The following is a 27,409-nucleotide window of genomic DNA, read 5'->3' on the forward strand; positions in this document are numbered from 1 at the left end:
GGTCCCCAGCCCACACACTCGGCTCTGCCTCCAGGATGCTGGTTACAGAGCCCAAGGAGACAGTGCTCCCCCAGGCCAGCCCAGACAGAGGCCCCTGTCTGTTTGGCCACCCCTAAGGCTCTGAGGCCTCACTGAGCCACCCCTTGAATGCATGGGGAGGAGGGGCTGGTCGGGGAGCCCTCTGGTCACCAGAGGCACCCGAGCTATTACAGCAGTGGGGGTTGAAATCCAAATTGAAACCTGAAAGTCCTCAGCAGAGCTGAGTTACTGGGGTGGGCGCCTGCTGTGCCACCTGGGGGAAGGCGAGCGTGCGCTTATGGTGCTGCTGAGAGCATGGGGGACAGGACATGGCAACAGCCCAGCCCAGCTGTGGAGTGAGGGCAGCAATGGGAGAGACACCCCTGGAGGAGGGGCAGGGTGGGGACTGCAGGGATGGGACAGAAGCCTGTCTTGAAGAATGAGTCACTTCTCCGGAGGCTGGGGATGGACGGAGGCCATGGCCAGCTCCAGGCTACTGAGCCTGGCTTATGCTCATGTGCCAGCCATCCTCAGAGGGACATGGAGGGGCACGCTTTCTCTCCCTCTCAGCCCTGCCTCTCAGACTTGGGCTCTCCGAGATGCCTCGAGTTCTCTGGACTCCATGACCTCCAACAGCAAGTCAGCCTTAGTTGACTGAGAACTTACAGAGGGGCCTACCTGTCCCCTCATGCTCCGGTCCAGAGGGGCCCAGGACAGGTGTGCCCAACTGTAGGCCAGGCGGAAGGAGGCAGGTGGAGATGCTTGGACTGGGTTGGAGTAGCAAACCGTGTTATGGAGTCACCCGCCAAGATGACGGTGCCTGAACTGAGGTCAAGAGCCCCACGCAATTGTGGACAAGTTTTTACACCTAAGTGCATTTTTCTGGGAAGGGGAACCTAGATTTTGCCCAGCTGGCTAGAAGGCAAGCCCATGGGCGCAGGGATCTGGGCCTATCATGTTCACTGAAAATCACAAGCATCTGGAACAGCACAGGGGAGGTACCCAACGAATGTTTGTTGAATGAATATTGAAGGGGAGTCAGAAGCAAAGAGGACAAAGAGAAGCTGTGATAGAAACCCTCGACTGACAGAGGTACCCCAAGTCAGGGCTGCAAGGAGCGGCTTCTGGGCCTTCTCCCAGCTCAACCAGACACAGAGGAGAGTTGGGGATGACAGGCCCTCAATGATAAACCCAAAGGTTATGATCACTGTGTAGCTTTTTGCAAAGTTTATGTATCTTCATGTGTGTTCATTTTTAAAAAGACTCTTCTTGGAGCTCCTCTTAATGATCCCCCAGGCCTGCCTACCCCCTTTCCAGGATCTCTAGCCCCCCTCAGAGAGGCTTGTGGAGAAGCGTGTCCTCACGCCCCCACTGGCTGGCAGTGGGGCCGAAGGCTCACAGGTGAGGACTCCAGGTCAGTTTTCTACCTTCACTGCGGCCCTCACTCCAGTCCGGTCAGAGAGAGGCCGGCAAGTTACTCATTCCCCCACATGGCGCCTCTGGGCTGATCTTATCATTCTCTCACCTTTCGGCTGCCGCTTGATGGGCAAAAGTCACAGTGGGCCAACACCCCCTTTCACCAATCCTACACACCCTGGTCCTGGAGCAACTGTGGAAATTTCCTGATTAGCATCTCAGGAGAGGAAGGGGCCAGAAGGGGCCAGGGCTGGTTTCCAGCAGCACTGGGGTCACAGTCAGAGAGAGGGGTCACAGATTTGCAGGGTGACCTTGGACAAGTAACTTCTTCCTCCCTCCATGAAATGCAGACCCGGGTCAGCTCCAGGGTCCCTTCTGGCCCCAGAGGGAGAATCTTGCTGCTTCAAGAAATCTTTCCTGCTCCTCCTCTTCTCTCTGGGGCTGAGGTGGGAGTTTTATAAACAGGACCCTTTAAAGGGCTTAGCAATGTAATGAGCTGAAGAGACCGTCAGGATACCTTGCCCCAAAGCCCAGACCCCCAGGAAAGGGGATTCTTACATGTGGGTGGTTTGTCATCCAATCGGAGACACCCTTCCAGGTGGGGGGCATGGTGCTGGCTCGGACTTCAGCTTCCACAAGGCTCCCGAGCCCCGCGGGGCTGGGAACCAGGACTCAGAGTCTGGTGGAGCCCGAACTGGTGAAAACCCTGGGACTGAGTCTCAAGCTCACATCTCAGGCTTCAGTCTCCGCGTGACTTCGAACGAGTCACCTGCCTGGGATGAGCCTCAGCAGCAGAAGGGAATCAATGGCTGCATCGGTGTGAGGTATGACTCAGCTCGTCAGTGTCGGCTCCCAGCTGAGAGCAGTAGGGCTCCCTGAGTCTCCCCCTTCTCAGGGGGAAGGAGCACAGAGGCAAGAAAAGGAACTAAGGGCTCAGTGGTCAGGAAACTCCTAGAAGTGAAAACCCCAGACACAGGGCTGAAATGATCAGGACGGGGGGTTTCTGCTATAAACTCTGGATCTCAGGGCCTCCTGTCTTCAAGGCCACAGAGCCACTTAAGCATTTATTGGGCTCCTCCTGTGTATCAGCACTGGATTCCATAGCCTTGCCTGGCAGACAGGCCAAGTAGGTGATCATGGCAACTGCCCAGGAGAGGGAGGGGATTCTGATGTCTGGGATCAGTGCAAGGGAAGGCGTGTCCAGGTCTGAAGCACACAATGCCATGGGGATCAGGGGTGGAGGGAAGAAAGGGGGGAAATATAAGGTGTTTCTTCATTCACACACATTTATTGAGTGCCTACTGCATACCATGCCCTGTGCTAGGTAAGGGAGGCACCACGGAGAACAAGACAAAGACCCTGCCCTCCTGGAGCTCACATTCTAGTGGGGAGACAGACAGTAAATAAACAAACAATACTTATAATACATTTAGTGATAAGTGCTATTAAGAAAACTAAGCTTTAAAAAAAAAAGTTAGGAGGGACATTTAGGCCTCTCTGAGAATGAGAAATTTGAGCTGAGCTCCAACAATGAGAAGGAGTCGCCCATACATGATAGGTATAAGTTTGGGGCTTCCAGATGGAGGGGAGAGCATATGCAAAGGCCCTGGGATCAGAGTGCAGTTGGAGCTTCAAGATAGCAAAGAGGTCATCAGTATGGTGGAGCAGAAGGACCCAGGAGATAGGGTGTGAGACATGAAAGGGGGAACATAGGGCCTTGGAAACTAGGGTCAGAAGTTTTTTACTCTACTATGGGATGGTCAGATTTCTAATTGTCAAAGATCACTTTGGCTGTTGTATGGAGGATGGACGGAGGGAGGCAAGGCTGCTAGTCAGGGGCCACCGCAGGTGCCCCGTGGTGGTGGCCAGGCCAGGGGAGCAGCTGTGGGTGGTGGGGTGGTGAGGGGTGTTGGGAGATGAGGTATATTGTGAAGGCAGAGCTGACAGAACCAGCACATGGATTCACGAAGGGCAGGCATTTGACAGAAGAAGGGGCTGTGTGGGGGAAATGGCAGCATCATTCCTGAGCAGGGAAACCTGGCAAAGGCCAGGGGAAGGAGCCTGGCTTTTGTCCCAGAGTATTGGACACCATCTCTTTCTGGAAAGCTGCTGGGGAGCAGTAGTTGTGGTGTGAGCTGTGCAAGGTGGAAGGGGCAGGGCCGGGGAGGGCCAGGAGGGGCCATGGCAGCAGCCCAGCGAGGAGCCCCGGGCTCACCCCTGACTGCGCTTGGGCATCCCATGGGAACCCCTAAAGAACACAGACTCTCTCGCCCCACCCTGGAGATCCTAGGGGCCTGGGGCAGAGGAGGGGTTGAGGCGCTGGGCTCCGGATTTTTGGAAGGCTCCCCGGGTGATCCTGAGGGGCAGGCTGATGGAGACCCAGGGAACCAAAGGGACCAATCTTTCACACACAGACCCCCCCCCCCCCCCGCCCAGCCCACCACACGTCGCCCCACACCCGCGTCTGTGGCCGCCCGGTCCCACGAGGCTCGCCCGGAGAGGATGGGTATGATGCAACCCTGGTGTCGTGAAATAGCCGGGTAAGAGGATGCGCTGCTCGTCGGCCTGATTCACAACACCAGCTGCAGCACCACACCAGCAGTCAGCCGGCTTCCTGCTCTGGATGCGGCTCCGCGGCTCAGGACGGCGGCCAGCGCTGCGCAGACAGCCTCCCCGGCAGGTGGCCAGTGCAGGACCGGGGCTGGAGCTGCGAACAAGGGAGGGAGGCCGGGTCCCTGCCCGCGGGGGGCTCACAGACTGGATGGGCGGAGAAGGGGAGAGCACACACACACCCTGTCCGGTGCGGGGGTGGGGCGGGGTGCAGAACAGCTGTGGAGATGTCAGGCCCTGGGAAGGCCCTGGGAAGCCAGAGGTCAGACCGCAACCCCTCCAGCAGCCTGGCCCAAGAAACAAAGATTTTTCCCAAGCCTACAGACCAAGTAAGTGTGCCTGTGGCAGGCCTGGTTCTTCCACCAGACAATGTTCTAGCAGTTGGATGCTCGAGTACCATGAAGCTGCTGGCAGCTAAAGCAAAAAAGATATTTGATAAGATATTTCCATTGTTAAAGGAGGGACTCCTTGTTCTTTTCCTTCATGGTCAGACATGCCTTTTTTTTTTTTAAACCGGTTGAGTCAACATTTGTTCTACAAGTAATTGTAGAAATTAATAGACACAGTCTATTAATTAGATACAGTCTAATTAATTAGACACAGTCTGACTATTTTGGAGGATGCACAGAAGGACAAGGCATGATCACCATCCTCAAGAGGCATATAGTTGATCAGAAGAGGCAAAGCCAACAGTAACCATAACCCAAGGCATGAGGGCATAAATCCTGGATTTAGAGGATGGACGATTGCCTCTGGCTGGGACAATGGAGTGGGATATACATAATAGCATAGTTAGAACAAAGGTCAAAAGAAATAAGCAATCATTTAAAGAGGGAGGGTGTTATATGTCAGCTTGGAGCTTCCTGGCAGGCAAGGCAAAAAGCTCGATTATGATTAGTAGTCAATGAAAGAGTGAGATTTAATTTTTCCTCCTCTTCCCTTTCTCATAAAGAAAGGGCATCTCCAGCAACAATTTACCCCTCCGTCCAGGTTTAGCTGAGCAGATCACCAATGCAGGGCTGGCCCAAGGTCAGTCCAGTCACACCAACACAAACAGAAGCCATTATTCTAACAAAAATTCAGTCCTGTAGTAACAGATACAACCACATGTGCTTCTATCCTGATGGCTCTGCCAACATGCTCTCCAGGAGACCAAGAAGCCAAATCCATTGTCTCTCCCGCCCCCAGCCTCTCACTTTTATAAGACCAGTGCTCCAACCCCTGAGCTCTAGAGACTAACCTTTCATTTTTAAATACATCTCTAGCTTTCCTAAGTTTACTGTAACCCTTTTTGCTTTTCTTAAAAGCAATATGAGAATCACAGTTATTCTGCTGGATTCTGGATTCCATGGTGTATTTCTAATCAGAATACTCTTCCATGGGTCTTTTCAAGGAGCCCAGGAGCTCCCACAGCTGGGATCAAGGGCCCTAGAATCACAGAGCTGCCTTTCAGTGCTCAGCTCCTCCATCCTGCCCCCCAAGCTGGGCCCAGGCCTAGACACATGGAGGTAGTAGGGAGGCTGTGAGCCAAAGACATCCGGCCCTGGCTCTGCCACCACCTACCTTATGACCTCAGCCCTGTATGTCTTAGTTTCATCGTCAAATGGATAATTCCTCTCAGTCAGTGGGCTTTGTGATGATCAGGAGAGGGAGTGAAAGACGTATTTTAGAGGACATTAATGGAGCTCTGCAATGTAAATAATAATGTATATAATTTTATCCCAACTCTTCAGCTACCAGGAAAGAAAAGGGGGAGAAAACCAAGCCACCCACCGCCTGTTTACGACAGTGCTTTCTGGTAAGAGCAGCTGCTAAAGCTTATTAAACAACAACAACGAAACTGGGGTGCAGGAGAAGTGATAGGAAGAGTTGCTCAGGATTAGGATGTAGAACCCTAAAGAGAGTTGGCTTTGGTCTTTTGCAGTCATCAGAGCTCAGGCTTTGACAGAAGTGGCATGTAAAGGCAGGACACATTCAGAGAATCCTAGAAGCTCAGAGTGGGACAGGCTCCTCCCTCCACCATTGTCTCTTCACAAATACTTCAAATAAGCTGCTGACCACCTTCATGTCTCAAGGCAGAATCCCGAAGGATCTCCTGCCATGGTTACCCTGCCCCCCAGGGGTTGGGTGCAGGGTGACAGTTGCCACTGAGGCTGCATTTGTGCCACTGAGGGGAGAGGGGTTCGATCCCAGGGCAATCTCCCCTCCAGATTGGGTCCTCTGGCTGGGTGGGGGTCCCACAGGGTGTGGAGCCCCAGAGCAGGGAGTTTGAGGGGCTAGGAACGGAAGTTGGGTCCAGACCCCTAGGGAGATGTTAGCAGAACCATGGAGCATGTGCACTAGAGAGGCTCGGGGCAAGCCCCGTCAAGGCATGTGTCTGCCGATGGCGGACGCAGGAAGGCTGGGGGCAGTTGGACACTCACAGGGATTCAATCACAGTTGTCAGAAGGTCGTTCACTTGTGCTTTCCTGCGAAATGTGTGCCCTACCCCCCCTACCCCACCCAAGTCTGCTCTTCAATGGATGTTAATTTTCTCTGGTTAACTACCTAACATTAAAGACTGTGCTGGGCAGCTGCCCTTGACCTTGTCCATGATGGGCAAGCTGACCCAGTGGGCTCGAGTGCAAAGCTTATTTTCCCTAACCAGTCAGAGTTTTTATCTTCCTATTTAGTACACCTCAGACATTCTAGGATTTACTGAAAACCTGTGTTGAGAAGTGGGGGAGGGGCTTCCATACTTAGAGAGGCCTAGAGTTTGACTACTCTCTGCTTTCAGCCAGAACAAGGGTTATTGACCCAGGGAAAATAATCTGGGGAGCTTTTAAAGAAAACTTCGATCACTGCGTAGGCCTCTCCCCAGGCTAACTAAGGCAGAAGCTCAGGGCACAGGGTCTTGAAGCAGGGCCTCGGATATCAGTAGTTTTAAGAGCTCCCTGGGTGATTTTAATGCATAGCCAGGGCTGAGAATGGCAGAGCCAGAACTAGAAGCTCGAGGAAAGATGTGTTGACCGATGCTGTGTGCAGCACAAAGTGTGACTCTTCTTCATAAAGGTAATGCTGATTCAGAGTTTCTTAAAAACTATCTTCTGCACTGTAAAAGGTTTTTAAAGAGCTTTTTCTCCTGGGTAGACACGGGATTACAAAAGCAAGCCACCAGGCTTTTGTGCTGAATTCATTGCCCGAGGCCAGCAAGCAGCCTTTAAATGACTGGTTTGTATACACAAGTGTGTGCCCCCAAATCAGACCACCCCCCATCTCTCTGCCTTGGGACCACACCTCCCCCAGGGCCCCCCCAGTCCCACATACTCACCTCTTGATCAAGGTGCTTGGCCAGGAAGGGCTGAAGAGGAGGCCTAGGGCCCCTGGCAGGTCTCCACTGGGCTCCAGGGCCCCTCAACTCACCTGAGTCCTGCTGTTTGTTGTGCCTGCTTCAAGAGGGTGGGAGAGATTAACAGCTGCATGACCTGGCTGGTGGGTCCTGGGCTAGGAGGGGAGCCGGTGTTCACTGTGTCCTGGGGTAGCATGACAGCCACACCCACACCCTCCTCCCATGTCTGCGGGTCTGAATCCTGGTCACTTGCAGATGGCTCCTGCATCCCCCAGCCACAGGAAATCCTGCCTGGGATCTTCTTTAGCTGGCTTTGTCTTGCGGCATTTCTTAAGGCTTCCTGTTTCATTATGGTGGGCCTGTGGGTCTGTGCACACGCACCTGCTTATCTCTTTCCCCAACCACACTGTGAGCTTAAGCAGGGACTGAGCCTCAGTCTCAAAAATCGCTCCACAGCTCTTAGCCCGAAGGCCTCTGGTGGGGGTTGAATGGCTGAGAGAAGCTACAGGAAATGATCTTTGCTGTGGGTCTCACTCCAGTAAAATGCAACCTCCTTGAGGGCAGGGACCTGGGTTCATTTCACCACTTGTGTGCCTGGGGCACAGGGTAGACGCTCCGACATTCTCCACTTAGCAGTCACTGAATTAACAGGAATCACAAGCTGAACTTGACCTGTCAATGTCTGTCACCTAATAGCAAAGTTTTAGCCTACCAATTTGACCTAATTTTTTTTGGAAAAAAAAAAAGGCCATCCCTGGAGTGGGGGTAATTGATCTACCCCACACCCATGTGAAGAACCTGTTGGGAAGGACAGAAGCCAATGGCCGAGGATACACCTAGAGCCCCAGAGACCTGTCTAAAGGAGGCTGGGAGCAGGGTGGCCAACATTAACTTTTCTGGAGGGTCCGTGCTGTGACCGGCAGTAAGGAGGTGAGTTCTAAGAACTCTATCCCCGCCTTGTACCTGAGCAAACTGGTTTAGAGCCGTCAGACAACTTTCCCTTGGTCATTCTATCACCCAGAGGTAAAGAAGGGGCTTGGGGCTGCTTTCCCATCTTCCTTGCCCTGCTCTCTCCCTGCCTGCCCTGGTGCTGAGCTCTTTCCCTTTCCTGACAGAGCTGTCTTGGAGTTCTGGAAATCCTTCTTGGGTAGTTTGTGCTATTGGTAGCTGCTGGCCACCAGAGGGCCACATCCCAAACATCTGTATTTGAGGAATGGAAGTGCCCTCTATGTTTTGGTTTAATTTTCCTGAAAAGACAAGTCAGTTTATCTGTCAGGCGGATCAGCACGATGGCTCACCCACAGACCCACAAAGGGTCCTCATTTGGGTGGCATTTTACAAGGTTCCACCGTAGAGCCTCTAACTCTGAGACCCAGACATACAATAGGGCCACTATCTGCCCCAGGGGCCCTCTCTCCATCTGCCTCCACTACCCTCGACAGTTTCCCTCGCTCACTTCCCGCTCTGGGAGGTGCTGCAGGGTCCTGGAAGAGACCATTAAACCCAAGAGGGTGTGCGGCACTTGTATGAGGCCCAAATTCCCAGGTGACTCATCAGGAAATGGCTTGCCATAAGCTCCAAGGACCAGAACAAGCTGAGGGACCCCATGCAAACGGAGTGGGCTGAAACTGTCCTGGGAAGCCCCTTCAGGGACAGAACATCAGGCCACCAAGCCCCTGGAGCAGAATCACTCCAGAGCTTCTCACCAGGACAGGGTCGCCCCCTCCCGTAGAGAGATGAACACCTCCTACCTCCTCGGTCATTTGCATATCCCCAAACGGAATCCCAAGCCCCCACCTTGAAAACACACCTCCAGGTCAGAAATGCAGGCAGATACTGTCCAAGAGAGCGAGAAGCACCTGTCCTGGGGTGCCTGGGTGGCTCAGTGGGTTAAAGCCTCTGCCTTCGGCTCAGGTCGTGATCCCAGTGTCCTGGGATAGAGCCCTACATCCCGCTCTCGGCTCGGCAGGGAGCCTGCTTCTCCACCTCCTCTCTCTCTGCCTACCTCTCTGCCTACTTGTGATCTCTGTCTGTCAAATAAATAGATACAGTCTTAAAAAAAAAAAAAGAAAGAAAGAAAGAAAGAAAGAAAGAAAAGAAAAGAAAAGAAACACCTTTCCTGTGACCAGGCCCAAGTCTCTCCCACCATCTGACTAAAACATAGCCTCCAATCCTGCCTCCCCTTCCCCCAAGGCCAATAACTGGCTCTCAACCCCCCTTTCAAACGCTTTCCACTGAAAGTCCCAAATAAACAGTCACAGACTTTAAGCAGTTCCCAGTCCCAGAACACAGGCCACATGCTGGAACGATCACCAAAGGCTCTTATCATCACCCCACCACACCTCCAGCCAGACTCTGACCTTCCTCAGACCCCTGACCAGGGGACTGAACTCGGAGACCAGCAGGGGACAGCCAGACTCCGGAGTTGGGATGGGAGTGCTGTACTTACGCAGACCCTTGGGATCTTCGCAGACCCAGGGATCCAGGTAGGCCATAGCCTTCCTTGCAAGGAGTGGAGAAGGGGTCTGGCTCAGTCACCCCCAAAGGCTGGAAAGAGGCACTTCTGCCGCCTTGTGAGGAGCCCCAGGCTGTGCCTCAGCTAAGAACATTCCCAGGAAAGGAGGCCCAAGAAAGGCTTCTGCTCTACCGAAGGACTGAACAAAGGGAGCACATGGCATTTTGGGAGAACATCCCAGAAATTTACTGGCTATAGACAGGGGTGGTGGTGAAAGAACCATCCTAAACAGAGTAAATGCAGCACTTACTTTACAGAGGAACATGCAGAACACAAACTCTCTCCCACCTCTTCCTTCTCCCCACAAACGCCACACAGCGAGACAATGTCAGAAAAGCAAAGACAAAAGGAAATAGAGGAGTAAAGAATTCTCCCCACTGCGTTTCTAATGAAAGTTACTGACCAAGAGAGAAAAGGCTGTACTTTGCCTCCTCCTTCTCTATTTATAAAATACACATTTGATTCCTGATGGAAAAATACCCAGTAGATGATAGCAGCTGGGGTCAACGGGGGCCCGCAGTCATCCCACGCAGCCAGCCTGCCTGGCTCTTCAAAACTGAATTCCGGTTACTGCCCTCTCTCAACTGACTCCATATCTCACTGTCATTTCCACGGCCCACAGAAGCATAAACAGTGCAACAAATCAGTGTAATCCAATTTAGCTGGAGATCTCCTAGAGCCTCGGCCAAACCTGGATGCCTCCAGGCAGCAAAAGGCAGCAGAGGCTAGCTTGGATAAGACAACCAAGTAAAATTGGGACATCCTTGTAACTAAGAACCTATTGTTTATGGGAAATTTAAATTTAATTGGGTGTCCTGTATTTTTGCTAACTCTGGCCCAGATGAAGGGGACTTCCTTAGCTGTTGACCCTGCAGCTTTGGATGCCACTCAAGAGCCTGTCTAGCCCAGGTAGGCTGGGGCCTCTGCAGGAGCTAGAAGTCCTCTCTGGGATCACTGGCTCCCTGCTTCCTGCTCAAAGAGAAGCCGCTGTCTGAGGCAGTCTTTTACCCTCCCATCCCCCAAAAACAGATTCTCAAAAATCCCAAGGGTAAAAGGCAGCAAGGAGAGTATGCCAATCCAATGCTCGATTTTGGCTAGCCCTTTCTACCCCCTTTTTCCTTACAATCTGGCCTTTATTGTTAACAGTAAATCAGATTTCTACCCCCTTCCTCTCAACATCTCCCTGCACACTGTGCAGCTCTGCACCTTTCCTTTTTTGAAACATCGGCTCTGTGTCGTCTGACCACAAAAGACATTCCTTTCCACCTTCTTTCAGATTGAATGCCTACTAAAGGTCCCTAACCGGAAAAAGGGAGTCTGAATCCAGGCACGTGGATGTGGGGAGGGAGCTGGCACAGGAAGCCAAAGCCAAGAATTTGCTGAGCAATCCATTGTGGGCTATATACCCAGAAGGCACACAGAAGTAATTTCAAAAATCAAGGTTAGGACAAAAAATTCTTCTCTCGGGGCACCTGGGTGGCTCAGTGGGTTAAAGCCTCTGCCTTCGGCTCAGGTCATGATGCCAGGGTCCTGGGATCGAGCCCCGCATCGGGCTCTCCGCTCCATGGAGAGCCTGCTTTCTCCTCTCTCTCTGCCTGCCCCTCTGCCTACTTGTGATCTCTGTCAAATAAATAAATAAAATCTTAAAAAAAAAAAAATTCTTCTTTCTTCCTGGGTTAGCAACTTCAAATCACCCGTATTTCCACTTAGGTGATCATGACAAAGAGAGGAATGGGCGGTGGGGGTGGGGGGCAAATTCTTAGACTTGTGAACAATTTTGGGAGGGGAACATGATTACCCACCCTGGCTATCCCCAGCGATGGAGCAGGGCCCAGCACATGCAGGGGCTCTGGAGCTGCTGAGCTGAGCCTGGGCTGGCACACGGACACCTGGGCCTTATTCAGCCAGGCCCTGAATCCTAGCCAGCCACACCAGCCATCTATCTACAAGGCAAGAAGTGCAGATCATTTGAGTTTCATTTTCAGAACATTTTAGTTATTGGTTTTAAGTTTCTTTCCACCAACCTTTCCAGTTAGAAACAAGTAGCAGGAAGACAGATGTCGTTCCCTTCTCTTCCTGCCCTGTGAGGGATACTAGTTTACTGAGAAAAGGTCAGAAGATAGGCTGGACACAGGTAACTTCTGAATTCAGCCTAGAATGAACAAAAGGGGGACATTGAGGACCGCCCCCCCCACCAAAGCCTCATTTTTCTTGAGGGCTACATGATTCCTATTTAATGAGTTGCTATCTTGTTCCTGACATTTCCAAAATGCAGGTGCAAGAGCCTTATTTTATGGATATACAGTGAGCATTTGAATGATAGCGTAACATGCACATTTTCTCCCAGTCTTCTGGACACAGGGCCCAAACTCTATGGAGGACTAATGCTGAATGTGAGTCTAGTCAGTGGGGCCTGCCAGCACTTTGGCAGGCCTGGGGCAACCCACAAGCCTGGGGTTTGATTCAGGCATCTGGCATGCTGGAGTCACTTCCTGAGCGGCGTGAGGAAATTTGGCAGCCTTGCGAACTACCTAATGAGCTAGACAAAAGTTCTGATGCCTAATGGAGAAACAAGGACTGTGGAGAGCCAGTCTATGGTGGTAGGATGCTGGCAGATGTGCCCATAATTGCTAGATTTAGTGTTAAGGGTTTGGCCATAAGAGTTTGCTCAGAGCAGGCAGTGGGGATAATCCAGAGTAAACAGTCCTCAATTTGGGGGGGTAAATCTGCAAATACTGGGTACTGTGAGGGAAAAGTCTACAATACTGTACATAAAGTAACCCAAACCCTATTAAAATGCTGTATCAAGAGTCACCACAAATAGCTGTCCTGCCATGAAGTCTCTAAGGAGACTTGTCAGTTCCAGGGGGCGGGGGTGGGGGGTGGGGCCTGCACTTCCTGCTCAAGGATGAGGCCATCCAGCTCAGAAGTGCTAAAACCAAAGGACCCCCTCTGAGAGCTCACCAGTTCCTCTTGTTTTCCCTTTGAAGTCAGGCAGCCAGAGCTGTTTACTTAAAAATAAATAGATAAATAAGTAAAAGGAGCAGAATCCTTGAAATCCAATCTCACGGCCTCTGAAAAGGACCCTGATTGAGTCAGTACTTCCCTTTGAGTGTCTCAGTGAGTTGATTATGAGCCACTCTGAGGTAGACACTAACCCTGGCAGTCTCCAAGTGCCCTTGATTTTGTTAGAAAGATTGGAATCTCTGTGTCTCTCTGCATAAGCGATCCTAAGATCATGGACCACCATCAAGGGAAAGGATTTAGTTCCCTGAATGGGTGAGCGGAAAAGGACTTTTACCTAATGACCTGTCACAGGATCATGATTTCTGGGCACAAGCTGTAACCATGGATACGTGGGAACCTGTTATGTTGTGGCCTTGCAAACTCAGCCTTGGACTCCTGCATTTCTACACCAAACAGGCCACACGTCACCACAGAACCAGCCCGTAGGACAAGCACTGAGATTTGCTTTGGGAGTCTGGCCCTTCTGGTATGAACCCAGTTATCTTATTTCTCCTACTGACAGCTCTCTCTGGGCAAGTCCTCGGTGCCAACCACGGACAGCTTTCCTCTCAATTCCACACAGCTCCCCCAGCAGGGCAGTTCAAGGTCTCATCCATAGGCGGAAGGGCGGAGGACCCAAATCCCTATGCAGGGCTCACTGGTTGTTCCCGGGTCTGGAGCTAGCAGAAGGGCATGATGCAAGCAAGGGCAAATTCATAATGAATTCTCATGGTGGGCGTGATGAACAAGTGGTGAGCCGGGGAGCAAATACGTATTTGAAGGACTTGAGCCTCCTCACATTGGTGGCACTGTTACAGGTCTGTCTGTGAGGAAGATCTAATATTTAAAAGCAGAACGTGAGGTCGCACTTTATGCAGAGTCCAGAGTACTCTTGTTGTAAAGCACTGTTGAAGCAAATTGTAGAGACTTGTTTAAAAGATAACTCAACACCTATCAACAGGGTACAACTTGCTCCATCAAGTCCCCTGCGGGGCTCATCTTCTGAGACTTTCTTAGTGAACCTCAGCTGGAGGCAAGTGCTCCAGGGGGGGCAGGTGGGACAGGAGGAAGGCAGATGCAGCCCCTGCCACCCTCAGGCCACGTCCTTGATGGATCAGGGATTTCAAATGATGAAGAGCAGATGGTGCCGTTATTATTCTGGGAAAGATTAACGCTCTCCCAAAAGGCGAGCTAACAATTACTTTAACCACTACAGGACAGCGAGGGTATCCATGCCCTGTGATGAGACAGAAACTTCTCTCCAGGAGGAAAAGCACCTTTGGAGACTCTGGGATCTTAATATCATTCTGGGAGTGCCGGCCTCAGGAACAGTCGGTAAAACCAGCTCGGCTGACTGCTGCCTGATTTCCTGCAGCTCGCCTGGCCCATACAGGAACAGTCATCCTTCTCTTCTCTCTAGTTCAGTACATGGTTTAGGACTGGTGGCGGGAGAAATAGAGCCCATGATGGGGGACAAGCTCTGCTCAGGGACCAGGCACCCTCAGTGCTGACGCCCAACAGTGGCTGGATTCCGTACATCCGCACTTGGAAAGCAACCTATGAGCTCACCTGGCCGGTGGGCCTCCTGACCGAGAAAGTGGGAAGGATGGGCTGTCCAAGTAGAGAAACCAACCACCAGAGAAGGGAAAAGCGAGCTCTATGAGAAGTCTTCTGGAAGAGGGGAGTGCACAGGCCCATGCAGGCGCCTCAGCAGGGCAGCTGCGGAGGGAGAAGCTCCGAGGCCTGCCCTTCCTCACGCTCCAGCTGAAATACCTGTGATGCTCCTCTTTAAAAAAAGTGGTTTTCCTACATCTCTTTCCATCTCCAGTGGGATTTCTACAGAACAGCAAACTAATTAATCCTGGAATCAGAGCAATGATTTGGAGGATGGTCTTAGCCCCCCCGGACCCCAAGGCACACCCGAGAGAAGACGGGGGCATGGAGCTTGTTAGTTCACACAGATCCTAACTCGCCCAAGGCTGATGGTGGCTTTCACAAATGAAAACGTAAAAAATGAACCATGACCCTGCCATATGGAATACTGTGTCTCAACAAAAGCAACTCCCAAAGGCTTCATTTCCTTGCTCATTTTGGGTGAATGTTTAATCATTTAAGGTCAACTTTAACCAAATCACAGATGCCTATATAAGCCTATCATTCTCTGGCCCAAGCACTAGTGAAGACATTTCCACCCACACAAATAAAAAGTTTAAAAAAATGTCAAAGTAAAAACAAAACAAAACAAAACAATGAAAATAAAAGAATGTGAAAAGAAATACAAATCAAAGAAATTTATTGGTGCTGACAAAAATACATAATACAAACAAAACAAAACACAACAGAAACAAAACCAGAAACTCCACCCCAGTGGGCCCATGCGCCTGAGGTACTGACAGCGTGCAGTCCCAGAAGCCCCTCAAAGCATGGCACTTAATTCATGAGGACCTCCATCTGCACCAGCCTTGCATTGGTGTCCCCAGACGTCCGGTAGGGTATCATCCCAGCAAAGGTGATCAGGGCTCGGGCTTGGCTTCGGAGTTGCTGAGAGAAAGGGAAAAGAGAAGAGTACTGATGAACTTCCAAGTTGGGGCACTACTTGGGGAGCAACCACCACGGTCTTCCATGTTCTACCCCTTGTTGTCAGGGCCAGATTTCGGGTGGGTGGGTGACAGTCTTACCCTCAACTGTCATACGGCCCGCACAGTGTAGAGGAAGCAAAGATCGTCCGCTGGGGCCCCAGTTCCCAAGCCCTTCTACTAAGTAAAAGACAGACGTTGTTGCCAGGCAAGCTGCCTCACCTGCCACGTGTGACCGGCTCTGGACACAGCCCCGAGCTTCTGACCGCCCGCTTTACTGCTCTGCGTCTCTTGCTCTCTCCTGGCAGGTTTCTGCCTACGTGCCTCCAATCTGAGGTTTTCAGGCTCCCACAAAAGTGTCCAGTCCCATTCCAGCTCTCTTTCTCTCCTGCTTCTTCCCTTTTCCTTCCTTTCACTTCTCCCATTTCTTCCCTCCTGACATTAAGTGCTGGGCCCTTATGCTGGGCAATAATATTCATGAAATTCTTAGATATTCCAGGAGGGAAAAGATTTTAATTCAGGTGATTCCAGTAACAAAAAAAAGGGGGGGGGGGACAACTTTCACTCCGATTTGCAGGTGATAAAACACTATCTCTGGAATAAAGAAACTTAGAAGAACAGCTCAGGTTGCCTCATGTTGAGACATGTTCGGTGCTTACAGCAGCAAGAAAGGAGACCGTATCTGGAGTAGAAAGGGAGAGTCTACAAACACCTTTTAGACCAATAACATGACTTTTAAGGAAAACCCAAGGGTCACTTACTAGGCTTCCTAAGGATCATTCAAGAAGAAAACTGAAAGCCAAGGGATTTTTGCCTGATACGTGAAATAAACTGACAAGTATATGTCTTAATTAATATCCAAACCAAAAGAAATGTCTACTTTATGATGAAGAGTACCCATCAGATTTTCTTTAGAAGTGTAAAAAAGGGGGCGCCTGGGTGGCTCAGTGAGTTAAAGCCTCTGCCTTCAGCTCAGGTCATTATCCCAGGGTCCTGGGATCGAGCCCCGCATCGGGCTCTCTGCTCAGCAGGGAGCCTGTTTCCTCCTCTCTGCCTACTTGTGATTTCTATCTGTCAAATAAATAAATGAAATCTTAAAAAAAAAATAAATAAATAAGTAACAGTGTATAAAAGTGTATGGGCTTTCATGCCTGATTTGGAGCTACTTTACATAAACTTTACGGGTATTCAGCAAAGGGGCTCATCCCCTTACCAGGCAGCGCTGCACTATAAGCCAGGAAGCCACTCCTTGGGCAGCTTTTACACAAAAGTCTCTTCTTGACCCTACTCATCCCTATCCTTCATAAAAAAGGAGTAACGGGTGAAAGGAAGACAGAATGGCTTTACTTGTGATACTTAAAAACTAAGTGCCTAAAAAAGAGAGATTAAGACACACAGAATGTGAGTTCAGCTTGTCTTGAAACAGTTCCTTTCAAATGTGGGACAAGGGACTGCCAGGCCACAGCTCTACTCTGCAGCAAAGCCCTCCTCTGGCCTGTGGGCAGCACACAGAGCACCAGAAACGTCCACCACTTCAACACTCGTCTGCCAAGGTCCAGGCACGGTGAGCCCACTTATTTCATGAGGACCTCCTGACATTTACTGTCAATGTGCTTCAGGCTCCTGCCTGCCCAAGGGTGGGAGGGCAGACCAGCGGCTGCCTTGGGGAACGCATGGCACCAGTGGACCTACCACCAGTGGACCACTCCAAGCACCACTCTCCACGCTGCTGAAGGTGCAAAGTTCTGCCCTCACTCACTAGCCGGCAGTACAGTGACGACAGTGCCTGTGAGTCACAGCTTAGAGCCCAGACACCCTTGGAAGTAGAAGACTAGATGGGGAAGTCAAGGGAAAGGGACTCCTCATTGGGTCAAACACCTTTTTCTTTTCATCAAATCAACCGGACGACATATACCATGTGAATCCCAGGCCTCTACCCAGACTTGGCTTGACCCACAGGCAGTGGAAAGGGACACTCCCAGACACGGCTCCTTCACCTCCCCGAGGGGACCACAAAGGCAAACTGCTTCCTGACTCTGGGCCTCAGTTCCCTCAACTATAAAATGGGGATTAACAATCACTGCCATTGAGACCTCTCTGGGGTCACTGTGAGGCTCAGATGAGAAAAGAAACAAGGGTTTGCATCAAATTCACGTGTTGGCCAAAGTACTTACAGTTCTGGGGAAAGTGTTAAGACTCATAAAATAACCTTCCCATTTTTACAATGCATAGGACATTCCTATGGAATCACTACAAACTGGTATTCTGTTTAATTTTTTAAAAGGTGATATTTGCATGGAGCACTTGGGTGGCTCAGTCAGTTGATTTCGGCTCAGGTCATAATCTCAGGGTCATGAGATCGAGCCCTGCACTGGGCTCTACACTGAGCATGGAATCTGCTTAAGATTCTCTCTCTTGGGGCGCCTGCGTGGCTCAGTGGGTTAAAGCCTCTGCCTTCGGCTTGGGTCATGATCCCAGGGTCCTGGGACCGAGCCCTGCATCCGGCTCTCTGCTCAGCGGGGAGTTTGCTTCCCACACCTCCCCCCCACCCACACCTGCCTCTCTGCCTACTCATGATTTCTGTTGGTCAAATAAATAAATAAAATCTAAAAAAGAAAAAAAAGATTCTCTCTCCCTCTGCCCCAGGTCAACCCCCTCAACCATGGCTTACATGTGTGCTCTTCAAAAAAAAAAAAAGAGTGATATTGGCAGACACCCCTCCCCCTGCTTAAAAAAAAAAAAAAAAAGCTTAAGAGCAGCAATCCCATTAATGTTCAATTTCTTCAGAGAGACTCCTGACACAGGGTTTACCCAGCTGCTAAGCGTCAGGAAAAGGAGCATCTGGGGTCAGGAGCAAGGGTCTCATGAGCTGCCACGGACGGCAGACCAGAAAGGTGGTTCTCAGCGATGGTTCTGGTCCATGCTGGGATCTTACAGAATCACGGTCCTCGATGACTCGCTGGGGCCTGGATGCCGAGGATGGACTTGTCCCCTTGAGCCTCTTAAATTGTGTGAATAAGATGTTCATGGTGGCAAGAAGTACTTCTGAGAGGTTGTGCCTGATCTGCACAGAGAAAAACACATGAAGTAAAGGATAAGAACCAAGTCTTGGGGACAAGAAAAAGTGTGTGTGTTGGAGGAGAGGGACACACTCCGGGCAGGCCTGGGCACACCACTTCCCATAGCTGCCAGATAGAGAACTACAGAGTCACCAAAAAGTAGCCAATGGCACGGAAATGTCAAGTGTGAGAGCAAAACTCAGGCAAGGCTGCTCTGGTGAGGTGGGTCACTCTTCTGCTCCTTTCTTTATGCCACCCCTCCTAAGTGAGGGCAGGAGCCAAATGCATGCTGACATTATCTGACCACCATGTATGCTTGGACTGGCCAGACGAGTGATTACCAAAAGCAGTCTGGATTTCAACGTCAGTAGGTAGGGAGACACACATTAGTTCTCCAGTCCCCATCATTCCCCACTGTCTTACACCTGCCAGACCGTTTCCATCGCAGGTGCACAGCCCTAGCAGAGTCCTTGGGAGTGCCTACAAAGGCAGTGCCTAGGAGGTGCACTGCTTCAGTCCCCAGTGCAGTGAACGATCCATCCTGGGGGAAGGCAAGTAACAAAAGGGCAAGGGTCTGGGGCGGAACTGACAGCAGGTATGAAGGGCAGGTGGGCAAGGGGTAAGACCTTCTAAACTGGGAGCACCACAGCTGGCAACATGGGCAGAAGCTGGCCTCCCTTTTTCTTCTAAAACAGAAACATGTTTTCACAAAGGGTATTTGCTTAGGGAGTAACAGCTTTAAATGGAAACACTGTTCATGACACCCCCGAACCAGGCAGTTGGCCCTGAGTGTCCATGGTTCTACAGAAGAGTTTTACCCCAGCTGCATGGAGAGGCCAGTCCGGATCACAGAAACCACAATTTCTGGGGGTAGGGTCTGGGTATGAAGATTTTTTTTAAAAAGTTCTCCTGGTAATCCAGTGTGCAGTCCAACTGAATACCCTTGAGCTAGATGGTGGCAATGTGCTATAGAAACCCTTCAGAGAGACAGTGGCTCTGGGTGTCATAACTGAGTCCATGGTCACTGCTCTGCTTCTCAAAATAAAACAGTTCAGAGAAGGGAAAGAAGAAAGTACATCATGGAGTGGGTGTCAGACACTCAAGGGAACTATTTAAAGAAGGTCAGAGTTCAGCACCAAGACACCCTCTAGAACAAGTCAGTAATACGGAATTAAAACAAACCTCACAGGATCAACCAGAAATCTGTTCCCCCGAGAATGTCTAATCACTAAAGCGACTGTGTTTTCTCAGTCAGGAATTTGGACAATAATCTGATGGGGATAGGTGAACTCACAGAAAAACCAACCCAGGATATCTGAAATTGGACTCACCTTTGAAAAGTCAGTCTAGGTGGTTACAAGGACTCTTACCATTATCAGCTACATTAAAACAAAAGCTTTCAGCAGAAATGGAGGAAAAAAATTCCATAATGCAGGAAGAAAAGGACTCACTTCATCACTGAAATTTCTGAAGGCAGCCACTCTCTCTTCCACACTTTCCTGATTCAGGGGCACCAGCTTCAAACGATCAATTATCTGTTTAAAACAAAACCCCACCAGCCCCATATGATACAACCATCACAGTCATTTCATCTCCTTAAACATAGTCAGCAGCTAACATGTTATAAAGGGCTTTTTAATAGAAAATGCTGTTTCCCCACCACACAAAGGCTTTGATTCTAATTTGCTAACTTAATTCCTAATCTCATTTTCTGAGGCAATTACAAAATTCAGAGATTTCAAGTTACTTTGAGAAGCCTCCGTTTTCAGACTAATGGGGAAAGGAATAAGGGAGAAAAAAGGAAGAAAAAAGAGCAACACAAAAATTGCCTTTCAATTCCTAGGATCATGCTTGTCTTCTTTGCTTAACAGGCAAAGAATGTGGTAACATTTCCTTTGTTTTAAATGAATCCCATGAAGTGTTTTGAATTTCCAAGGGCATACATTAACCTGTACTTCAAACACCCCTCTTGAAACTTACATCAAAGGCTCTGTCGATATGACCACTGTGATACTCATCAAAAAAGGTGATCAAGTCCAACAGAAGATAGAATGTGGAGTCCACAAATTTATTTGCACTGATTCCCTGAGCCCTATACCTAAAAGACAAAAAAGGAGGAGGGGGGGACAGGGGTAATTGTGAATTTCTGCGCAACTTCTAACTTTAGAACAGCATTTGAAAAATGTCAAAATCTCTTAAAATCTCTAGATGAGATGAATTAAGGAGTGGAAAGTAGTGTTTAAATGGCCAAGAAGTTGACGGTGGATTTGCAAAGAATCCATCTATAAATATTCTGCATGAAGCACACTTCTCTGGCCTTGGCCCCCACCTCAAGCATCCAAATCTCCAGGAAGGGTGAGAGGTTCTGATGGGCCAAAAGCCCAGCAGCTACCACTGGGGACTGTTTACTAAATGAATTGTTTGATAAGGAGTGTTCTTCTGTGCTCTCCCAGGAAAGCATCTCCAACCCAATTTTCTCTGGGTCACTTTATCAGGAGTATCTGTAGAGGGCACAAAAAGTAATGACTGTTGCCTCAGCCTGGGAGTTCCATCAGTTAAAGTCCGATAACCCAGTTATCTCATCAAGGAAGGAAGGTACATTCTTAACCACTGGCCACTACCACCTCTAAGAATTCCCTATCAAGCCATCACTAGCTTTGTCCCAGAATGTCTTGGAGATGGCTGCTAACAGGCTATAGAGGAGTACAATGCCTAGAATTAAACCTCATGTGCAGGATTAGAATGTTGAGATGTGCTTTCATACCTGCTTTCCGGCAAAACTCTGAAAGTCTGATAGTGGGGAAACAGGAACTTTCAACAGTCCTGGAGGGATGAGGAGTCTCTGGGAGACTACTTGATGTAACTAGTAGAACTGAGGGTGCATTTGGTGGGCACTGGCGCTGGGCTCCACAGAGCCTCGGAGCCAGCTCTCAGCCTTACCGTTCCGCGATGGAGAGCGCCATGTTCTTCAGCCTCTCCTTGTTGGACTGTGGTGCGCTGATCTGGGGTACGACGGGGCTGAGTAGCTTGTTCATCAGCTCCAGCACCTTGTCAGCATTCTGTTCAATTGTTTTAAAATTAAAGAGGGAATAGGTTAAATAATCAGTAAAAGAGAAAAGGAAAAATAAAATAACCCGAAGAAGAACTTTCTGATATGATGGATAAAAATGGTTCTGTATCTTGTTCTGGATGATGGTTACAGATATATACCCACGGAAAATTCGCCAAGCTGTACACTTAATGTTTGTACATTTTTCTACATCTTAATTAGAACCCAATCAAAACATCTTTAAATTTAAGAAAATGAATTATAAACCTTCTTTTGGCCTACTTTTCTCAGTTTATAAAAAAAAAGAACATAATCTTTTTTAGGCCACACAATGATCAGCAGTCACCATATGTTCTTAATGTCGAAATACTTATTCTAGTTCTCTCAAAACGCCTCAGCTGTCATTTCCTTCCTTAACACACAGTGCTCACCAGCATGTCTGTGGCTACCAGAAGGGTAAGCAGGAAGGCATTTTCACCCAAAGTTTCACCATCGAAACGTGATGGACGTTTATTCTGCTGCCAAATGAGAACTAGAGCTCACAGCCTGCAGGATATCCTTGCAATATGTTACTCATGTCTGGCCAGAAATACCTTATGGGCAGAAATAATTCTGTAAAATGGGAATTTCACCCTGACCAGATCACTAGCTGCCTAAGCACTAGGAGACAATGCCTCAGCAGGACAGTGGTATGGTACAGCAGCGTGTCGTCAAAACGTTTGTGCATTTAATGCCAAAAGGCTGACAAATCTATTAAGGAGAAGGAAAAGGGCACATTTTACCTTGGCAAGGTCATAGAGCTTTGCTGCTTCTTCAAAAAGTCCTTTATTTTCTGCCACGGAAGCAACTTTGTTGATAATAGGCTTTGTGTCGCTAGTAAACTTATCTATGACTCCAGGCTGACAAGACAAATTATGGAGGGGGAGAAGAAGAGAGACAGGAGCACAGAGCTGTTATTTTAAACACAGAGAAGCAGTTGGGATCTGAAAACTACTTTTACTGAAAATGCTTGCCCTGGGCAATGCATATATGTCATCAGCTAGACTCTGGCTTTCTTGAAGATGTAAGATCCTATTAAACACATGAAAGGGACCAAGGAAAGGACATATGAAGCAGGAGACTCACAGGCAGCACAGAGGAGCCAGCAATAAGACATCTGTGCTTGTTAATTGTCCAAAATGATCCAGAGGGTAGGTGAAATAGCCAATGATCTTACATTTGCTGATGAGTAGGCACTAGGTAGAAAAATCAGGAGGCTCACATAAAATATCAGAAAGATTTTGGATTTCCTTTCTAAGACAGATGGCAAAAGAAACTCAGCGCTGAAAAAATATATGGCAAGGGGTGTCAGGATATTTTTTTAAAAAGATCACCATCCACAATCCCCAGCAGCCAATGGTCAGGAGCATGTAAGAGGCTTTAGGAAGCACAGAAGGGCTAGGGTGGCCTGCTCCTTCTACCCTGGAGGCAGCAAAGAAGAACAGTGAAGAGCATGGGCTCTGGGGTCAAATTCCAGTTCCCCTTCCTACTAGCTGTGTGATCCCAAGAAAATGAGCCTCTTTTGCCTCCATTTCCTCACCTGAAAAGCACCTTGTTGGATTATCATCATGGTGGCTAAATCAGAAAACACCTGTACAGCGTTCAGCACAGCGCCTGGCAAATGCCACTGCTCAAGAAGCATGGCCATTGTCACCAGCACGGTCACTGGCCTTTCTTCTGAGCTGGAGAGTGTGAGCCCTGTGAGCTCATCCTGAGATTGCTGGGTCCAAGCCACCCATTTTTACCAGTGAGGAAAGTGAGTCTCTGAGAGAGGCCGGTGTCTCCCCAAGGCCATAGGGAGAATGCCCGAGGCGGATGAGGACTGGTTTCTGACACCCAGGCCTCTGCCCCTCCGCTAGGCGCCCCCAAGCGTGTGATGGGGCGCAGGGAATCACTAAGGCTCACAGGCACAGCTGTATCTCTGGGGTCCGTGTGAAGTTCTGAGCCCTCACAAACCACCTTCTGAGAGAGGTCAAGCACACTGCTAACTTTGCTATCTGGGGACCGGAGGTGCACTAAACAATTTCTTTCCTTGCATATTTTCTGAGCCAAGAATGGCAGAAATGTGGTCTTCTTGGCTCAAAAAATGGCAGGCATGAACAGATGAGTCCTCGGGACTTAAAAAAGCCATCTAATCAGAGCACCTGGCTGGCTCAGTCAGAAGAGTGTGTGATTCTTGATCTCTGGGTTGTGAGTTCAAGCCCTCCATTGGGTGTAGAGATCACTAACGACCAAAAAGCTACCTCATCATCAATTTATATATTTTACAGAGAAATATAAAATGTTTGTTAAAATCAAGGGCATTATTTGTGGCCTGTGATTTTCATTCTTCGTTTTTTAAACTAAGTAATTTCATTCAGATTTGCATCTTGAATCCTGAACTCTAACTATATTCTTTTGACAATTATACAACCCTAACTGCCAACTAACATATCACTACGGGTGCATTTAACCCACCTTTCTACTTCCATCATTCTCTAGTTTCCCAAGGATCATATCGAACTGTGGAGACAAAAAGTTTACTCAATTTACTGGAAAAGAATATATGCATAAGCCCCAATTCTCTGGAGATGTAGGAGGGGGAAGAAAAGAGGGGAGATAGGAAGAGTTTTACATAAACCAGGACGCAGTGAGACTGAATTAGTATTTTCATTATCAGAAACCAAGAAAATCCAAGAGAATGGAAACCCCCCGGACCATATCCAGCACGGCCATGCTGCGGGGACCACACAGTAGCATGCGCATGTGCACTGCAAATTGTGGGTGGGAGAGAAGAGGGACTGACATACCTCTCGACTTTCTATCACAAGCTCACTCACGCAGCGCAAAAACATGTTTTCTCCTTGACTATCTTTCTCGTCCCTGGAAGGGGAGAAAAGCAACATGGTTTCTGGCATGGCCTTGAGGCTTCTGATAGTCCTCAGGATGCCCAGAAACCAAAACCAGCTCAAGTAAATGGTCAAAATCGAGTTTTACCTGAGGAAGTAGAAGTACTGGAGCGCCTCCCTCGGGTCTGTCGACTCAAACTTGCGGGTGTAGAGCATAAGCAGCCGCACAAAGTTCAGCCGCCGGACGCAGGGAGGGTCGCCGGGCTCGTGGCTGACTGCACCATGGGGGACAGACACGGTCACACCCACACTGCCCCTCTGACCCAGCAGCCAGGAGCTACGGGAATCCAAACCCCCAGCAGCATCTAGTCCTGCAGCCTGGCCAACACTTGCCAATAAGCTTCAGAACCCTGTCCTCCATTTCTCTCCACAGAGTGTGGGAAATGGCATTTTGTAGTAAATTGCTAGAACACTGGTCTCTGATTATGGCGTGTGCTCTGGGGCGATTGTGCTGCACCGCTAAGAAATCTGTAGGCATTCATCCACATTTTTCTCCTGCCTCTCTTCTGGCTCTCCCCTCCCACCCAAGCAGTCATTCACAGAAGGGGGCTGCTGGGGTGTCCAGTTAGGGCCATAATGGGAACACGACTCCCGACTCAAGGGACTGCGTCTTCCACTCCATTGAACAGGGAGCCTGACTGGCCACAGGCTGGCACTCTGTACAGTGCTGTCTACAATGCTCCAGAAGGGTTCGGACCGTTGGTCCAGATCCTCGCCGGCTGCAGTTAGGTGTCTGCTGCCGCCCGATGGGGGGTATGTTAGAGTGACGCCACTGCGGACAAATACTCACGGAGCTGAGCACTCTGTCCCGAGGATTTTAAAAGCAGCTTCAGCTCGAAGAGCACCAGTGCCACGTGGACAGCATGGCAGCGCAGCCGCTCCATGCGGAAGAGAAAAGCAATGGCAGCTTCGAACTGCGCCGTCAGGAAGAGGACTTGGAAGTAGAGGAAGGGCTGCTGGTTCACCGTGAAGTGGGACTCGCCTGCGGGCCAGGAGACAAAGCAGACTCAGGAGTCAGCCAATCAGCAGCCCTGACCCCAGGCAGAAGCCCTTGCTGGAGGGAGGAAGGGGCCCTGGCAGACATAGTGGACTGCCGTGGGAACCACGACCTGGCTCCACAACTTTCTCCAGCCCTCACAACACAACTGTCGAGTAGGGTCAAGCTGTAAAACCCAGACCACCTGCACTAGGCAGGAGAGCAAGAGAGCACAGGCCCTTAAAATGCTACATAAAAGAGGCTGTTGTTCCCCTTCTCCCTGGTAAGAGTCACTCAACATGGAGAGGAAGAAAGATTTCAAAGAGGCTTCAGTTCACTCAGATTCATGGGTGTATGAATTCAACAAATGCTGACCATGGGACAGGATCTTTTCTTCCCAGAATTCTTACACAGTGAGGAGGGGGAGCTACTTCCCCCTCATCTGTGCTTAAATACGGACATTATGAGACCCACAAGGAAGTAACAGCCAAGTCCTCGCTGTGTCTGTCCCCGAGCAAAGGTTTACCGGGGCAGTTCAAAGAACTAGGGAGAAGAGCTTACGGTATATGACTGTATTAGTCACATACACTGCTAAAGCTCACATGGCCTCTACCTGAATTTAAAAATCACTGTTTTGTTGTGTTAGGCTTTGAAGATCCAGAGTTCAGAGATGAAGGACCTTCCCAGAGGAAAGCTAAGTTGTGACCTTAGGGTGACCAGACAGAGAAGGTGGTTCTGTTCAGGATATCTTACCATAGTCTTCCAACAACTGTTTCTGGAACTGTGAAAGCGTGAGTCTGTCTTGTGGGGAGCTGGTGCCGTCATCATCGAAACACACTTGGTTCAACTAAACCCCCAAGAGAAACACATGCATTGGTACAAATTACTTCCTAAACCAGGCGTGCAGAGCTGTGGCTGCTTGGCAGCTCAAGGCTGTGCTAATGGCCGTGGTGACTGACGGGGAATCAGACAACAGAAAACGGGGTCAGGAGACAGGAAATCTACTAGCCCTGGCAGCCTGCTGGCATCACACATTAAGCAGGTATGAGCTGCGTGCAGAACGTGAGCAGAGGGAAGGGGTGAATGCCCTGCTCAGGCAAGGGAAGCAGCGCCTGCCTTCAGCCACAGATAGTCCTCGGTCTTGTCAGCTACTTCGCTCTGGTTGTCGGTGATGTCACATCTGCCAATGATGCAGTACACAGCCCGCTTGTAGGGGTCCGTGTTGTTCCTGAGGGCCCTGCGGTAATGCAGTCGGAGCTTGTTCTCTGTGGCTGGGGACAACCTAAAGACACAAAGGAACACACAGATCCACATACGCACTGAAGACCCTCAAGGGCATCTGAAAGCACCCCAGATCCCAACCACGTAACAGAGCTAGGAAGGCTTCCTTCACAGGCACTGTCCCCAACTGTAGCCCCTGGGTACCACACCATTTTGACCCGCCGTGCCGCTACCAGCACCTGCATCTCCTTGCCTACCTACCATCTTCCTCCAGTCAAGACCTTCAGGGAAAGGTCAGAAATGCCGGGGAATTAATACTCCAGCCCACTCTGCAGCAGTCCTCAAGCCGTGAGGGACAAGAGTGAGCCCTTCCCTTACCTGTCTTAGCTCCCCTCTGGCCTCCTCACTCCCTTGTACATGTCAGATTACCTCCCAAATAAACTAGTTACACTCAAATCCTTGTCTCAGGGTCTTCTTGTAGGGAAACCCTAAGCCATGAACCCTGCACTAGACTCTGTACTATAAGAAAGACAGGGGCTTATGGTTTAAGATGATCTCTGGACATGGCATTATTGACCCTACCTAAAAAACTACTTGAAAAGTATCTCTAGTACTCCACAGGAGAAAATGGAGTGACCACCATTTTCTCCTCCGGATACGTGTATGTATATTTAAAACTGGATTTGAATGAGTAAGAACTGAAGTCTA

At 49.7% G+C, this 27,409-nt stretch overlaps 1 protein-coding gene across 3 annotated transcripts in view; it reads right to left on the minus strand.

Annotated features, from left to right (window-relative positions):
- Positions 1-15,169: 15,169 nt before the first annotated feature.
- Positions 15,170-27,409, minus strand: part of NUP93 (nucleoporin 93) — a 110,913-nt gene continuing 98,673 nt past the window's right edge. For all 3 annotated transcript variants that reach the window (XM_080828033.1, XM_080828035.1, XM_080828034.1), the window contains 12 exons: positions 26,597-26,762; positions 26,234-26,327; positions 25,295-25,486; positions 24,593-24,719; positions 24,406-24,478; positions 24,074-24,118; positions 22,360-22,476; positions 21,469-21,587; positions 20,509-20,626; positions 19,980-20,063; positions 18,405-18,533; positions 15,170-15,434 (listed from right to left, as the gene is read on the minus strand). In XM_080828033.1, coding sequence (XP_080684159.1) covers positions 15,324-15,434; positions 18,405-18,533; positions 19,980-20,063; positions 20,509-20,626; positions 21,469-21,587; positions 22,360-22,476; positions 24,074-24,118; positions 24,406-24,478; positions 24,593-24,719; positions 25,295-25,486; positions 26,234-26,327; positions 26,597-26,762 — 1,375 coding nt within the window. In that variant the 3' untranslated portion in view covers positions 15,170-15,323. The remainder of the gene's footprint in view (positions 15,435-18,404; positions 18,534-19,979; positions 20,064-20,508; positions 20,627-21,468; positions 21,588-22,359; positions 22,477-24,073; positions 24,119-24,405; positions 24,479-24,592; positions 24,720-25,294; positions 25,487-26,233; positions 26,328-26,596; positions 26,763-27,409) is intronic.

The sequence above is a fragment of the Martes martes genome (genome assembly GCF_963455335.1).
Source record: "Martes martes genome assembly, chromosome: 17".
In the NCBI taxonomy this organism is placed as follows: domain Eukaryota; kingdom Metazoa; phylum Chordata; class Mammalia; order Carnivora; family Mustelidae; genus Martes; species Martes martes.